At 40.4% G+C, this 18380-nt stretch overlaps 1 protein-coding gene across 2 annotated transcripts in view; it reads left to right on the top strand.

The window, feature by feature from the left end:
• Window positions 1-18380, top strand: part of LOC307011050 (signal-induced proliferation-associated 1-like protein 2) — a 149133-nt gene that overhangs the window by 41440 nt on the left and 89313 nt on the right. For both annotated transcript variants that reach the window (XM_079636320.1, XM_079636319.1), the window contains exon 2: window positions 13269-15032. In XM_079636320.1, coding sequence (XP_079492446.1) covers window positions 13643-15032 — 1390 coding nt within the window. In that variant the 5' untranslated portion in view covers window positions 13269-13642. The remainder of the gene's footprint in view (window positions 1-13268; window positions 15033-18380) is intronic.

The following is an 18380-nucleotide window of genomic DNA, read 5'->3' as shown; positions in this document are numbered from 1 at the left end:
CTGGGGATTTCAGAGAGGACTGTTCCAGCTGCTCGAGGGCAAGGGCAAACCGTTGACATGAACGCCAAGGATAAAGGAGACTTTGGCTCTAAAACTTTGTTTTTCGAGTCTCAGAATTTCAAACTTTATTTTGTTTGTTTGTTTTTAAACCAAGAATCTATGCAAGTATAGCAATGATTCTAGATGCACAAGCTTGCTTTTACATTGTTGTGTAACATTAGTGTATAGTGGACATTACCGGTAGTTTAAATTAGACTTTCCTGTAAATTAGGCTTTCCTGTTATTCAAGCAGTAGAGCGTTGGTGCTTTCAACGCCAAGGTCATGGGTTCGATTCCCAGCAAGCACTGCAAGAACTGATAAGAATGTAAATGTGTACCTTGAAATGCAATGTAAGTCGCTTTGGATAAAAGCATCTGCCAAATGCATAAAAAAATGTAAATGTATTTTTTTGTATTTTTAATTTTTTTCTAGCCTTGGTGGAGCAACAGTTTAAGAACAATCTTGCTCAACAGGTTATTTAAACTGTTGACATGTTTATAGCTAGTTACGCATGCTACATTGGCTGTAATACTAATGCTGTCCTATAGAGGGGGCCAACGGATAAAACATATTTTACTCTCCGTTTCCATCAGTTTAAAGGACGAATAAATGCATACTCTGAGAGCACTCCACAAGTTATATTTGTTTATACCATCTGGAGACTCGATATTGATGCATGTGTTTTAAACAGTTTATTTTACCGATATTAAGTTTGTTGCCTTTTCTAAACTAATGCGCTGCTGCATTGTAGCACACACACACACATCACAGACCTATGTTTCCATCCACCCGTTTTTATCCGAATTAAGTGATATCGAATGAAAAATACCTTATGGAAACAGTAAAATTCGATTGAATTTCATGAATATCGACTCAAATGAAATGCGTTCGGTCATTTTATCTTGATCGATATCCGGCTTATGCGATAAACGCTGATGGAAACGTTATTTGCCGAATAAATAATGAATTGCATTTTGTCTAGCAAAACTGTTCGCAAATGTTGGCTTGAATGTTGTGAGATTCAGTGCGAAAATTAATGGAAACACCTTAAAATGTCTCAAATCAATTCAATATACCAATTTGACAAAACAGCATGTGACGTCATTACGCACAGGTTTTTATTCGCTTTAAAGCCGTTGGATGGAAACACACTATCACCAGCTTTATTCGCATTAGTTTTTTTTACCGAACTTCAGATAATTCGATTGAGAAGTGGATGGAAAGTTTTGGATGCGAGTTTTTTAATGGAAACTTCAGACAGGTATGTTCTCTGCAATTGTCTTAATTGAAAAACAAAACAAAATATATTCTACAGATATTCCATAGAAAACCCCCCCCAAAAAAAGGCAGCTTTACGAAAAGTGACCCTTGGTTAATTGAACATCATTGCAAAAGCGCAGGGAACGGCTCTTTATAAATGCACTAACGTGGTCAATGCGGACTTGAATGCATGAGAAAATGCAAATACTGACTTAATCTGTTACTGCGTTTGAGTTTTGACTGCAGTGTGCTTTTACAGACTTTAGATAGTTCATGACGTTGCCGTCAGCTGATGTCTTCAAGAGAGGTGTGTGCCATGTCAGTTTTTCCATCTAAATATCATCCATCATCATTTGCATTGTCATTAGACCCAACAAAAGCTGGATGTTTTAAAATGCACACTGCCTTTTTTCCATGGCATCGCCAATGCTTGAGGATGTTAAAATACACCAGATGTTTGTTTTGTTTGGTTTATCTCTACGCTTCCCTGCTCATTTTCTTATTTCTACTCCGGACACATTATCAGCATCTCTTTGCTTGTCTAATCTGTGTCGGTCTGGTCGCACAAAATGTAAATTTCTCTCCGCGGCTCTTTCAGCCACCAACTGTTGATCACCGAAGGGTGTGATTCCCCTGCAGAAACTGGCTATTAAATCCCCAGCGGTGCTCGTGGCGGGCCTCAAAGAGCCCGTCTGATGCAGGGGCCCGTCTTATTACAGAGGAGGTTATAGCCTCGTAACGTCCAGAGCCGCACGCTGGTGCTAATTTGAGTGTCAGCTTGTGGCGGACGCCTCCCTGTCGAGAGCCCCGAGTTATGAGCCGCAGATTAAAGGAAGGGTGTGTTTCAGGGGGCCGTTTGGATCCGTGTTCGGGATGGCCCGACTTGGCCCTCGACCCACCGTTAAGAATAACTCCGTCAGCAGGATGAGAATGAATTCCCAGAACCTAATAATGAACCCTTGCATTTAAAAGCAACACATTATTAACTGGCTTAACGGTTTAATTGCTTGGATTTTGTTGACACGATTTGGCCCATGTTCATGGCACTATTAATCTGCTCCTTCAAGGCTGCGAACTGCTCCGTTGAAGCAGAAATACGAGTGTTTATGAAACCAGAAATGCCAGTGTCTGGTTACCGTTACCAGCCTTTTTTTTTCTTCTTTTTTTTTGGTGTGAGGAATTTAATAATCGCCACCCGTGTCACCTCAAGGTTAAAAAAAAAAGGCCCTTGAAGTTTGATTGAAACCAGAAAAATAGTTTGAAGTCCTCAGCGAGGTGTAAATTGCGTGTGTGTGTTATTTTGTGTTCTCAGATAATAGGCTGTGAACTCTTTGTTTAACCTGAATAAGGACAAAAATAAACATTGTTGGTTAAATGACGTACGTTTTAGTTGAGTTTGAAAAGGAAGGCCTCCTTGAATATTTTCATTACCTCATTTTCACATTCAGCCATTTATTATTTATGAAAACTGTTTAGTGCTTTTTCATGCCGTAAGGTGTCTGGTTATGGAGAGTGTTGTGTCAAGGCAGGGTAGGCGATTTGTTCCAGAATTTTTTTTTGTTATGCTGGTTGAAAGTCTTCAGAGCAATCACTAAGTTCATGCTATGAGTTCGACAGACGTCAGTCACTAGCACCGCAACCGAAACATCAGCCTCCTTTTACAGTTTCTCCTGAACTAAGGGTGCTTTCACGCCTGCCTCATTTAGTTGGGTTGAATCACACTACAGTTCGTCGTCCCCCGTGGTGTGGTTGGTTTGGGCCGGTGTGAATGCAGCAATCACACTCCGGTGCGGACCAAACAAGCGAGGTGGTCTCGGTACACTTTCAAACAAACTCTGGAGCGGTTCATTTGTGATGAGAACGTGATCCAACCTGGAACAGACCCAACTGTCAAAGAACTGCACATTTTTGGACCAAGCCAGCTGCCGTAGTCTGTGCATTATGTCACTGTTTAGCAACAATGATGCACGCGTCGCCTCCTCCTGAAGTGACTCGCCACGTGCAGTGCATAAAACATTATTTTCAAGCCGCATCCTCGCTTCATTCGCAAATGCTATTGTTTGCCTAAAGTGGTGAAGACAATCTATATAATAAACTTTGACCAGGAATACAATCAGCCACGCAGTCGTCTCTCCATAGTAAAGTGTGTCGTTGTCTGTCGGATTTTCCTCCTTGTTTACTTCCGTCAGTTCTGTTGGAATTAATTCTGTTAATTCTGACAATCGAAGTGCAGTTATGAAAATGCGTTTTTAAGACACATCTGGCCAACGAGTGATGTGGATGTTGTCACGTGACTGCATTTTGGTTCGTTTCATCAACTGATTCGGACCAGAGGAATCAGTGTGGTGTGAAAAGGAACCAAAACGCCTGAAAAATGCTACAAAGTATACATTTTCTCCCTTGGTCCGGACCAAATGAACCGAACTACAGATGTGAAAGCACCCTAAGACATCCAGCTTGTGCTGCATTCACACCATATCTACTGTAATGTGGAAGAGATGGAAATCTGTGATGAATGCAGCAGTCAGGTGGTACAGCTCAGACCTCTTTAGGTTGTTTATGTTCATTATTATTGTTATATGCTTTGAGACGTGAGGTAGTTTAACACCGCCTCTCCTGCTCTACACCTTCATGTATTTAAGGAGGCATGCCTTTCAAGACTCTCAGGGGAAGGTGGGATCTTATGCTTTCAAAGCTCACTATTGCTAGCCTTGAAAATTGGCCGACTGTCGCTTGTGTCGCCGGACATCAGCTCTTGGACGAACTGGATCATGTCGCTTTGAGGCTGCCTTTCGCTGGTAGTGTGAACCGGGCTTTAGGGTTGTGGTGTTTGGTGGGTTTAATCATGAGATGATCTTAGGTTCGGTTTTCACTTATCATCCTATCAGTATAACAGCAAAGCAGCGTGTTTAAACTCTCTCCCAGTGTCCTGACTTTGCAGCACAGCTCTCCTGTCAGAGCCGGTTTGGGTGACGAGGAGGTTTGGAATGACCCCTGCGCTCAAGAGAATCACAGGATTCAGCTGTTTCTGCCCTGCATGGATGAGGTCTTGTATTGCATTAAAAAGTACAATGCACTAAACATGCTGTGGCATTTTTTTGTGCATTGCACTTTTTTTTACATTTTTTTTTTTTTAGTCAACAAATACAAAATGTAATATTTATGAGCTCAAACCTCCCACAAACCTTTCTAATAGTACACTATCCAAAGCATATAAAATCTCAATCTTTGCAAAATACCCCCCCCCCCACCCCATAATAATAATTAGATTTGATCATTTAAGAAAATTACAGCATTTGTCCATGCACAAGTCGCCTCTACAAACAAAGTGGTTTATTATGAATAATCATGTGTAAATAAGGTTAATTAAAAAGATTATTAAACTAAAAACAGCTTTAACTGTGCATTATATGATGGCTAGTGTAAAATAATGGTGGAAATGCTCTGAACATGGTGTGCTGATAATATTTTCCCCCAGGTCCAGCGATCACGTCTAAAGCTGACAGTGCCATATCATTTTAAAGAAGGCTGACAGCACCGGGTTCTCCTGGTGACGGCACATTAATACTCCCACAGCCTTTAATCAGGCCACCGTGTCAAAAGATTATTTTAAGACCTGGCGAAACGGCTCCAAAAGACACAAAAATGGCCCAGGCAGTGACAGAAAATGAGTTCATTGCTATAATTAGTCTCGCAGCCACCACCCCCTCTCCCCAATTTCATTTCTTTGGCCTTGGAGGTTGACCAAAGATAATGACTGCTGAGTTTTTCTCATTAAAGACTGTGTGTGTGTGTGTGTGTCTCAGACCTCCCATCATCAGCTTCCTTCACACACACACAGAAGGCCCAGTCACAAAACAAACCCTGTGCAGGTCAGAGGTCATAGGGATGATATATTTTTGCTGACCACCGCCACCAGGTTGTGCTGCAATCAGGGGTCCCTGTAGAGAAAGACACGATGGAGAACATTTATCATTGTCTGTGTTCTAGATGGACTTCATCGGTTCTCAGAGACCACCATGATTGTGATGTCTTGTTTATGTGTGTGGCAGATGTTTACACTTTCCAGAACCCTCTGTTTGTCTGTGGTGAACATGAAACATCCATCTGATCTGCTGAAGATAGAAACTCCTGAAGACGCATCTGGTCTGTAGTTGTTGACCAATATATCGCCAATGCTGACATTTATCAGCCAGTGTTTTTGGATAGCCATCAGTCATCAGAAAATCCATATTGGTCGACCACTATCCATGAGCTCTTGCCTCTTATACATTTTTGCATTTTTACTAGCAATGAACAATATGTCAGTACCACCACTTCAGTTATTGGCCAGTATTAGAGGTTATTTTTATATAAATGTCTCTAAATTGGTCATTATTGGATAAATATTTATCTGCCAATAGTACATTATAACGGTGTAATCTCTAGCAAACCTCAAGATGAATATCCATTTTTCATATACATTTATAATGGCTAAATACAATTCATTCGTTCGTTCGTTCGTTCGTTCGTTCGTTCGTTCGTTCGTTCGTTCGTTCGTTCGTTCGTTCGTTCGTTCGTTCGTTCGTTCGTTCGTTCGTTCGTTCGTTCGTTCGTTCGTTCGTTCGTTCGTTCGTTCGTTCGTTCGTTCGTTCGTTCGTTCGTTCGTTCGTTCGTTCGTTCGTTCGTTCGTTCGTTCGTTCGTTCGTTCGTTCGTTCGTTCGTTCGTTCGTTCGTTCGTTCATTCATTCATTCATTCATTCATTCATTCATTCATTCATTCATTCACTTATCGCACAATATATGTACATGACTTCAATAATTTTTGGTGACACTATATATTGCCCATTATGTTTACATGACAATGAATGTCACCAACATTGTGCCCATCGTGCAGTCATCTTGTCTGTTCTCCGTGTCAGAGGCAAAAGTGGGGCTCGGGCAGTTCCTTCATGATGAATAGTTTTATTCATAAACAGAGCGGTCGTCGACAGGTGAAAAAAAGGTCGTCTTTGGGCTGTTTTGGCCACTGGGCCATCGTGTTTTCCTGACAACTACATACAGTTTGAAAGAACAAGTCCAAATGCACTTGATTTCAAAGCTGCTATCCACAGTTCTGGGGCATATATAAACATCACGGTGTAAATAGTTTTATCAGCAGATAAGGCCTGTTGAGGCATCTGTGCATTTGTTCATACGGACATCTGACTGCTAAGCAGTGTTTGTGTTTTCAGCAATAATGTGCACCTTTACTTTACAGAGAAAAATCTGCAAATGGAACATTTCCATAAGTGCCTTTTGTGCATTTGCAAGTGCATTTTTCCCTACTTATTACTTTGCATTTTTTTATTTTTAGAAAATGTTTATTTAAAAAGAAAAGTTTTTTTTAATTTAGGATATTTAATTTTTTGACACTTTATTTCCATGATCTAGGCTAAAGAATTAATAGATTGTTGTCATTTGAAAGTGTGTAGGCCTACTTGCATTATTATGCTGTTATATTATGATTATATATTCAGTGGCATAAAATGGTCTTAAAATGGCAATAATATTGTTTATCGCAATTATTTCTGGGACAATATACCGCACAACACAAAGTAGTTATCATGACAGGCTCCATCCATCCATCCATCCATCCATCCATCCATCCATCCATCCATCCATCCATCCATCCATCCATCCATCCATCCATCCATCCATCCATCCATCCATCCATCCATCCATCCATCCATCCATCCATGCATCCAAAAATAATTGATAGATTTTTAATATCATTGCATCCCTAGTTTTTAATTCTGCTCTAGTTTCCGCACTACTCTAACTAGATTAAACTTGAATCTTGCCTTTGCAATATTGCATTATTAGATCTTGTTTGATAAATTGCTTGTGGTTTTTCTTCATTTTTAGGTTTCTTTGAACATAAGAACATTTACAAAAAGCCTTTGGAAATGATTGCCAGGGTTTTGGTTTGCTTCAATGAACTGGTACTTTAAGGTATATCATTTGGATTTCTAAGGTATATCATTTGGATTTCGATGTTTGGATTTGTAAGGAGCTTTTGGAGAAGGATCTTTCTGTTGGAATTCAGCAGCTTGTTCTGAGTCTCGTTACATTGAAGGAGACACTTTTAGTCACAGTTCAATAGTCCTTGAGTGTTTTGTGGATGGGGTTTTTCCACAGTGACCCTGCTGTGTGTCTGTATGTGTATCTTAATGATTGTGTCGATGTGAAAGGGGATTATGTAATCGGAGCCCCTCTGTTTTGTCCTTGCTCATCCTTTCAGAAAAGCCTGTCTCATTTAATGAAGTTATTTCAGGAAGCACTTTTGCTGCTGCTGCATTTCAATGTGAAAACTGTTAGTTAGGTTACAGCACTGGGATCCAAAATCCTGCTCTCTTGAATTGTTGTTAAGGACAGTCCAGTCTGTAAGAAAAAGTCAATGTAAGTTCACCAATGCAGTCATAAAATGTCATGAAGCTTTACATTATTTGAGTCTGCTTTCAAAAATGTATTAGTACTAGTATGATTTCATCACCATAATAATTATTCAAAGCACTATGCGATACCATGATTTTCTTAAAGACAAACCTAGTCAAAGGATTTTCAAAATGGTTTTCTGTATAATTAATTTCATTTTAATTCTAAAGACATTATTATCTATTCTGCCTCAATTATGTAATTTATTTGAATTTATCTTAATTTCTGGGCTTTTCCAGGCAAATATTGTGCTTTTGATTTATGCAATTATTCAGTTGATTATACTACATGCGTGCCAGGTGATATTTTTTTTAATCAATTCACAGTAATAAAAATAACCATTTGAAGACACGCTTTTATCCAAAAACTACAACCAGGGCAGCAATCTCCCTTCCAAATTCAGTGTTCTCAATCCTAGTTGCATGTTATGTACACCTACTGTGAATTTGGGTCAAACCTGCACTTGCAGGTCATCTGCTTGTTGCAAATCAAAATGACTTTTAAACCTGCTAAAATTACAACATGCAGCACTGGCCTATTGTTTAATGTATATTTGTAACCTCTACAGTATGTTAACCTTTCAGTGGTGTTGTGTTGTACATCAGAAACTGAACCGTGCGAGAACGTGAAGATGGGATGTATTGTCCCTTGTTCTTGTTCCTGTTCCTGTTCCTTTTTTTTTTTTTTTGGCATAGGGAAAAAAGAATGAATATTAGTAGTTCTGTTCAGAAAAAAGGGTCATACAATTTATGTTGTAGGTCAAGCTATATAATGGATTTTGTGTGTGCTGATAGCAATGTCAGGTCATGTTACATGATTCTGTATAGCACATTATATCAGGATGCATGAATGTGGAATTTGCACGATATTCATGAACATGAAAAACCCATTAAGGTCATCAGTGGCACCTTCCTGACCCACAAATGGCAGCAGAAGTTCCCACTGGGAACCTTTAAGACACACACACACACACACACACACACACACACACACACACACACACACACACACACACGCATATATATATATATATATATACACACACACACATATATAGACACACATACACATATATATATATATATATATATATATATATATATATATATATATATATATATGTGTATATACAGGGGTGCACATAACTTTTTCAGTGAGTTACTCAGGTGAGTACCAGGAGATGGTGTTTGGTACTCACCCCATAATGTAGCGTAGCCACAGCTGTCAATCATGACGTCACATTCCCGTTTTTATTGCATAAAATAACTAACTAAAACCAAACTAATTAAAAAAAACTAACACTTAAATTTACATCAGCGTGGGGGGGAAAAACTACCTAAAATGATAGAAAACACCTTTGGAAAAGATTTATTTAAAGTCCCACTCCGATCATATTTTGAGCTATTTTTAAACATTCCCAGTGGTCTTTAAATTACGATTATACCATTTTTAGCCAAAATCTCGAAACCTGTGCCGTTTTCTGGGACTTCGCTTCAGCAGAGCGGCAGGAGCTCATTAGCAATTCGCCTCTGCGTTGTGGGCGGAGCCGTTGGCACGGAGAAGCATTACAGTATTATATATACACGTTAATTATTATTATCCGAAGTTAATCAAAGTTATCACCGATCATTATTTCACTCCGAGACGTCGCGGTAAAAAACAGCTCGACTTCGCCTCAATATTTCATCCCTCCCACAGTGATCAATCAGGACATATTTAGTATCAGTGGATTGCTCGGAATTTCGGGATTATTATGATGCTAATGTCACCGCTATATCTGAAAAACTGACAGTCCAGTCTGTAAGAAAAAGTCAATGTAAGTTCACCAATGCAGTCATAAAATGTCATGAAGCTTTACATTATTTGAGTCTGCTTTCAAAAATGTATTAGTACTAGTATGATTTCATCACCATAATAATTATTCAAAGCACTATGCGATACCATGATTTTCTTAAAGACAAACCTAGTCAAAGGATTTTCAAAATGGTTTTCTGTATAATTAATTTCATTTTAATTCTAAAGACATTATTATCTATTCTGCCTCAATTATGTAATTTATTTGAATTTATCTTAATTTCTGGGCTTTTCCAGGCAAATATTGTGCTTTTGATTTATGCAATTATTCAGTTGATTATACTACATGCGTGCCAGGTGATATTTTTTTTAATCAATTCACAGTAATAAAAATAACCATTTGAAGACACGCTTTTATCCAAAAACTACAACCAGGGCAGCAATCTCCCTTCCAAATTCAGTGTTCTCAATCCTAGTTGCATGTTATGTACACCTACTGTGAATTTGGGTCAAACCTGCACTTGCAGGTCATCTGCTTGTTGCAAATCAAAATGACTTTTAAACCTGCTAAAATTACAACATGCAGCACTGGCCTATTGTTTAATGTATATTTGTAACCTCTACAGTATGTTAACCTTTCAGTGGTGTTGTGTTGTACATCAGAAACTGAACCGTGCGAGAACGTGAAGATGGGATGTATTGTCCCTTGTTCTTGTTCCTGTTCCTGTTCCTTTTTTTTTTTTTTTGGCATAGGGAAAAAAGAATGAATATTAGTAGTTCTGTTCAGAAAAAAGGGTCATACAATTTATGTTGTAGGTCAAGCTATATAATGGATTTTGTGTGTGCTGATAGCAATGTCAGGTCATGTTACATGATTCTGTATAGCACATTATATCAGGATGCATGAATGTGGAATTTGCACGATATTCATGAACATGAAAAACCCATTAAGGTCATCAGTGGCACCTTCCTGACCCACAAATGGCAGCAGAAGTTCCCACTGGGAACCTTTAAGACACACACACACACACACACACACACACACACACACACACACACACACACACACACACGCATATATATATATATATATATACACACACACACATATATAGACACACATACACATATATATATATATATATATATATATATATATATATATATATATATATATATATATATATATATATATACAGGGGTGCACATAACTTTTTCAGTGAGTTACTCAGGTGAGTACCAGGAGATGGTGTTTGGTACTCACCCCATAATGTAGCGTAGCCACAGCTGTCAATCATGACGTCACATTCCCGTTTTTATTGCATAAAATAACTAACTAAAACCAAACTAATTAAAAAAAACTAACACTTAAATTTACATCAGCGTGGGGGGGAAAAACTACCTAAAATGATAGAAAACACCTTTGGAAAAGATTTATTTAAAGTCCCACTCCGATCATATTTTGAGCTATTTTTAAACATTCCCAGTGGTCTTTAAATTACGATTATACCATTTTTAGCCAAAATCTCGAAACCTGTGCCGTTTTCTGGGACTTCGCTTCAGCAGAGCGGCAGGAGCTCATTAGCAATTCGCCTCTGCGTTGTGGGCGGAGCCGTTGGCACGGAGAAGCATTACAGTATTATATATACACGTTAATTATTATTATCCGAAGTTAATCAAAGTTATCACCGATCATTATTTCACTCCGAGACGTCGCGGTAAAAAACAGCTCGACTTCGCCTCAATATTTCATCCCTCCCACAGTGATCAATCAGGACATATTTAGTATCAGTGGATTGCTCGGAATTTCGGGATTATTATGATGCTAATGTCACCGCTATATCTGAAAAACTGACTGACTCTCTCACGAGTGATGGGCTTGACACACGAGAGGACAAACGACTGCGACAGGCGAAACTCGTCGCCACCCGGCGTGTGCAAGTCTACTTGGACGAGCGCGGAATTTCACATGCACGAATGTCGCCTGTTGCTTGGCTGGAGGAGGCTGGCTGCCCTCTCTCATTATGTAATGATGTAATTACTGACGGGATCAGTCTGTGCTCTCCAAACTTTAGTTTTGACGATTGATAGACGGTGAAAAGTGACTTATTTGTGACAGTATGTGTTCCAATTTGAGTATGAGCTCGTGGCCCCGCCCAGTGGAGTTACTACGTCATAACTCCAGTCTATTTTAAACGGCATTTTAGCGTCTGCTACTGATTCACAGACATTTGAATGTAGAAATACTCAGAAATACAACTTTGAGCTTATTTTTCTCAAGATATGTTCTCTAACACCAGAAAAATGCCACAAGAACATGTTAACACCTAGAAAAACATGATTTTCATCGGAGTGGGTCTTTAAAGTATTATTTGATTGTTCAGATATTTATTTGTATAAATTAAATATAATGAATCCTTATTAAAGATATTAAACAGCAGTGAATTTTCTCTTTTTATTTTGTTATTTGATCAATATTAAGTGTATAGAAGGCATTAGGTTTATTACGCACTGTCACTTTAAGACCGAGTGTGCAGAATGCAGATCTAATTGCACTGATGCACTGTACGTTCTGTAAAGACATAACCGACTGTGTTTACGTGAATGCTCTCCAAAACTGACATTTAGACATAATGTTGTGTGTATTTGTCCATTCAGATGCGAAAGAGAGCTCAATTCAGTCCTTGCGCGCTGTCTATGTGCAGGACAGCACGCTTCGGGTCGCGTATGTGTGTGTGTTCGCACAGAAAAGCATACCGAATAAAGCTCTCTTTCGCGTCGTCTCTCTTATTCAGATCTATCCATGTCTGCTCTTCTCTTTATCCAAGACGTTTTTTAACGATTTGAGACATGCATCAAGCGCATGCCAACTCGTGTGCGGCCGGGTAGATCAGCACGTTACAATTCAAATGTGCGCATCTAACGTTACCACAAACGCAAATCCGTTCTGACTGGATCTCTTCCCCAATCGTCCCTCCCTAATTTCCGTCTAGTTTTTATTCGTTGACGTGGTCGTCATTTAAAACGTGAAAAAATTAAATGAACACTGCCTATGTTGCATTTTGGCGACAGTTACCCTTAAAGTACGCAAAGGCGCGTAGTAACACAAGTGGCATTACGCATTCCTGATTTTTGTCGCGCATGCGTACCTGCGTACCAGTTATGTGCACCCCTGTATATATATATATATGTGTGTGTGTACTGTACAGTATACAACTATACTTAGTTGTGCACATTTATACACTCCCACGAGTACTGGAGCCCCCAAATGCAATGCATACATTTAAATGCACGTTGTAATGTATGCATTGCGTTTAGGAGCTCCAGTACTCTGTGTGAGTGAATAAATGTGCCATGAAAATAAAGACATTTTGCTGAGTTCTCCTTGCCTAATGCATAATCCGGTTTGAAAACCACTGAATGTTCTCTTGATTTGAACCCCTACTCGGCCAATACAAGTAAGCAAAAAAGCAAAAAGAAATGGGCATTAATATTTTTAAATGATCTCTTTGTGAGAAGAGCTAGTTGAAGGAGTCATCAGGGCTGTTTTGCGGTACACACCCTGCCACTAATCTAACAGTCTTACATTGTTCTGTGGTCATAAGGAGGTTTTGAGAAAGACATCCCACTGTCTTGGAACAGTGTCTGAATAAATATATTCTGCTGTTCTCTGTGAGATGCCTTAATGTGCTTTTGTTTTTCTCCTTGCTCCCAACAGATCGCTCTCCTCCAGCTGTCGTCCTAAATTAGCTGAGCTCTGTGAAAGGATAGCTGTTTCAACTGACCCCTTCTGCTCCTTGAAGCTCCAGCCGTCCGTGACACCCAAATGCTGCCTGTCTTTCATCAAACTGGTCACTCCTGAAGAAAAATGGACTTGGAGTGAAAGGAACCCCTTCATGTGGACTCTAGGACAAATCTTAAGCTAGTTGAGATAGCTGGCCCTGGGACTCAAATGGGTGACCTATGACAATGTAACCGATAAGGGGACTTGAGTTCTCGCTTTCCCAAGCAGCTGCAAGACGGATATGAGCTTGAGCCGTGGGTATCGACGATAAAACAAACCTTCCATCGCTTGAGGGCTTCTCTAACGTCATGCAGTCATCTGAGGAATTGTTTACCAGGAAGCTGAAAGCATTGAATGGGAGTATGGGACATCCAGCGACCAACACACAGGGCAAGCTGGAAGGGGGTGGTAAAACAAACGGGACGCCCGCCATGCCTAAAATGGGGGTGCGAGCCAGGGTAACGGACTGGCCCCCGAAAAAGGAGGGTTGGGAAATCCGAGGCGGGCCCAACTACGAGAGCGTCATCACGGCCTTTCAGAACGGGCAGCCAGACCAAAGTGTGGAGATCACGGATTTGGGTGAAGCACCAATGGAGCCTGATTATTCGGATACAAAATATTCCCTGAGTGACCTTTTAAGTCGATCCCCTTTGAAGGGGCTTCATCCCATTCGCCAGCGGAGTAATAGTGACGTGACCATCAGCGACATTGATGCGGAGGACATATTGGACCAGAACGCAGTCAACCCAAACACTGGTGCCTCGTTGCATCGGGAATACGGCAGCACTTCCTCTATTGACCGCCAGGGTCTCGGGAATGAAGGGTTCTTCACCATGTTGCGAGGATACCGGATTGACAGTTTGGACCATCGCAGCGCCCCGCCTGTCGGTTTCCCAGAACTCCTTCGCTACGACACAACCCTCTCCCCAAGCTTGCAGACCGCCGCTCAAATAGCCCGCGGTGAGATCGTCCGAATCTCGGGCTACGACTACGTGGACAGCTCACTCCTCTACAGCCGAGAAAGGGAGAAGTCTTTCATGCGTCGCCTCAAGTCAGAGTCATCCGAGACATCACTTTTTAGGAAGTTGAGGACTATTAAAAGCGAGAACGATGGTTTACGACTCTCCACCGAGCAGGACGACCGCCGGCCGCTCAGTTTTCAGAAATGCTTTGCTCACTATGACGTCCAGAGCGTCCTCTTTAACATCAGTGAAGCGGTGGCAAACCGTATCAGCCTCAACCAGAGGAAAAACACCACAACCGGAGCTTCTGCTGCCTCGCAGTACCAACTCCCAGGTGGTGGACAGGTGGGTGGGAATAATCCTGGACCTGCATCCATGTTTGAATCGCCACTGGGAAGTCGGGAAGACCTCAATCCTAAGGAGAACCTGGATGCGGATGAGGGGGATGGGAAAAGCAATGGATTGGTGCTCAATTGCCCGCATTTTCGCAATGAGGTTGGTGGAGAGGGGGAGAGGAGGATCTCTCTCTCCAGGGCCACTAACACCACCTACAGTGCTGGAGGAGAAAACTGCTCTTTCGAGTCGTCCTTGAGCTCACACTGTACCAATGCTGGCGTGTCTGTGCTGGAGGTGCCACGGGAAAGCCAGGCAATCCACCGTGAAAAGGTCAAGCGGTACATCATCGAGCACATCGACCTGGGAGCGTATTATTACCACAAATTTTTCTATGGGAGAGGTAAGCCTTGTTATTTTTGCATGAAAAATGGGGTTGATTATTGTTTGCAACGTGAAATCTTCCATTCCAGGTTGTATTTAGGATATTCATCAGTTCATGTTATTCCAAAGAAAACAGAGTTTTTTTATTGTTTGTGATCTTGCTCTGCCTCTGAAACATCTTTCCTCTTTAGCTGATGTCATAAAGGTTGTGTTGGTGTTTATTTTATTTGATTAATTATAATAAATTACACAACCCAAGTAAAACACTCAAGAGTGCCCATAAAAAGATGAGTAAGCTAAACTGCAAAAAAAACCTTAAAATCAAAATGATATAGATTGACTTGAAAGGCAACACTGAATAAGATATAATAATAAGAGTTTTCATAGATTTTCTCTTGAATTGAGGTGCATTTTGGCTAATTTTACTTGGTTTTAAGTAGTTTATATACAAGTGAAAAAATATAAATAAAATACACACAAAAAAAATCAGCCAGTTCAGTGAGATAAAATACTTTATTATTGACACATCTATGAAACCAAGTCTAAATATCTCCTTCAGTGTTGCCTTTCAAGTACATTTAAAGAGTTTTTAGATATTTTAAGGAGAATTACCTCACTAACTCATCCTCATATCATTCGAAACCTGTATGACCAACTTTTCTATACAATGAAAGTCAGTGGGTTTAAATGCTGTTTTGAACTTTTCATCAAAATATCTATTGTGAGGGTGAGTAAATAATTTGTTTCTTTGGGTGAACTTTAGCTTTAACTCGAAAATGAGTACAAAATACTAATTACAAAGTTAAAATCCCAAATCTTTTGCAGTGTTAATTATTAAAGAACTTGTATCTTGTAATATTTTCTCCTGTTGGATGTTATTCTGGTGATTTAGGGACCGAGACAATAGCAGCTTTTTTTTAAGCCCTATGTTTATTACACATTTAGAAAGGAGAAATGCGTGTGCCAAGGATTGAGGTGTGAGAATGTTCTCCTGTCTTTGGCCTGTGATTTGTCATGTGAGAATAGACAGGGTGAGGCGCAGCTGTTCCCCTCCGAGGAGCCGTGATGGCGAGAGGTGAGACGGGACCCTCTCCTCACACCGCAGTCCCACCGCTCTTCATTAAAACACCTCTGCGTGTCTGGGAATGGAACGAGCAAACGATACTTGGACTTATCCTGCACAATGTCATTGGTGTCTGACTGAGAAGGTGTCAGCGGCTGTCAGACTGCTTTTTTTGCATGTCTGCACATCTGCATAGTCCTGACAGGATTGTGTTACCCATTCCTAAGCTCTGGAAAACAGCTGCTCCACCTCTTGCCATGCAGAAATTTGTTTCTTTCCTTTGACTACGCTGAATAATGAGCCGCAGCCTGTGGGTGAAAGCTGCGATTGTGTCCTGCACGTTCACGGGCTTTCCAGCCATAGCGAATGAGCAAATTACAGCTCAGCTCAAATGACAATAAATCATGTTAGCAAGCTCGTTCTATTGGGAAATAGATAATCATCCGCCTTGCCGTGTCGCCAAAGACCTTTCAAGCAGAAGAGCTCAATTTCCTCTGTGCAGCGGAGCTGCCGCCATTTGTACAGGGTTATATTTAAGACACTGATTAGTCTTGTGCATTTAACTATATATTTCAAGTGCCGTTTAAAGAGGGAGGGAGTTTAAACTCGAAATTAAATCCAAATGGACCCTATTCAAACAACTTTTTTGGAATAGCCAAATCAATTTGAGTTATTCTTATACTTTAACTTGCAGGTAATGCAGATTTATACAACGAAGATAAAGGCAATAATAACACATTTGTCAAGAAAGAAAATGCATTTGGTTTCCTCTCAAGGTTCTCATCTACTCAAAGATCCCATTTCATGTTGATTTTATTTAAATACATAACTTCAAATTGAATTAAAATGAATGCATAACTTTACATTGAATTAAATTGAATGGATACATTTCTAAATGAATTAAATTGAATACATAGCCTAATTTTTAAATTGAATAAAAAAAAAAAGTACAACTTGAACGCACAAGGTAACATTAAATCAAATTGAATGGATAACTTTAAACTGAATTAAATGTAATGCATAACTTTAAATTGCATTAAACAGAATGCATAACGTGATAACATGACTTTAAATTAAATGCATAACTTTAAATTGAATGCATAACCTTAATGCATGCCTTGAATTAAAGTTAGAATGCATAACTTGAAATTGAATTAAATGGAATGCATTATGTGAGACAGATACTGATTTTATTTTGACTCTCTGACTTTCCTGACTTGAAACTAACAGTCAGAGTCCATTTAACCTTTATAGCTGCTCATCACCCCATCAGCGTCTCTACAGGACCTGTAAAGGACAGACCTGTCAACATGTCTCTCCCAAGAGCCACTATCCCTTTCACACCTTACTTTCCATGATGCTTTTATCACCCAGGGAGTAGTATTGATTCCATTAACTTCCTCTCTCTTCGTGACCAGGATCTGCGTGATCGGAGAGGAGGCAAGATGTGACATGCCTACTGAAGGTTTACGCTACGGTTGCATTAATGCATGAATGTTATTAATACTTCATCTTGTTGAGCATCATGGCCTCCTGTTGGTGATGGGCAAGCTGATGTCTTTTTATCAGCAGCCACATCACCCTGTAGCCCAATACTTGCCCAAGATAAGCAGGGCTGAGCCTGGTCACTACCTGGATGGGAGACTCCTGGGAAAACCAGTCTACTGCTGGAAGAGGTGTTAGTGAGGCCAGCAGGGGGCGCTCACCCTGTGGTCTGTGTGGGTCCTAACGCCCCAGTGTAGTGACGGGGACACTATACTGTCAAAGAGCGTAAAGAGTACTGTCAGATGAGACGTTAAACTGAAGCCTGGTTCAGACGGGACGATTTTAAAATTGTCGGCCGATTTTTCAAACCTGAGAGACCCCACACACGCCGATTAAAAAATCACGGGTCTAACAGTTTTGGTCGTACAGTGTGTGGTGCGCAACGCAACCACACGGCAAAATCAACACATCACACATGAACCGATTTGGCTCCCGAGCATTCCCAGGTCAGATGGGAAATCTCGCGAAATCCCTCGAGATCAAACGTGACTTCAGAGTAAACAATCATGGCGGACTGATCAGATTATTTTACGATAATCGGAGCATCCTTAAGATTGTCGGAAGGGGTGAATCGGGGCTAAAATCGGCCTAATTATCCTGCCGTGTGAACCAGCCTTGAGGTCTTGACTCTCTGTGATCATTAAAAACCCCAGGATGTCCTTCGGAAAAAGAGTAGGGGTGTAACCCCGGCATCCTGGCCAAATTTGCCCCTTTGGCTCTGTCCATCATGGCCTCCTACTCATCCCCATATACTGATTG

The sequence above is a fragment of the Phoxinus phoxinus genome, assembly GCF_949152265.1.
Source record: "Phoxinus phoxinus genome assembly, chromosome: 14".
In the NCBI taxonomy this organism is placed as follows: Eukaryota; Metazoa; Chordata; class Actinopteri; order Cypriniformes; family Leuciscidae; genus Phoxinus; species Phoxinus phoxinus.
The sequence above is the reverse complement of the archived record's forward strand: the minus strand, read 5'-3'. Positions and strand labels throughout refer to the sequence as shown.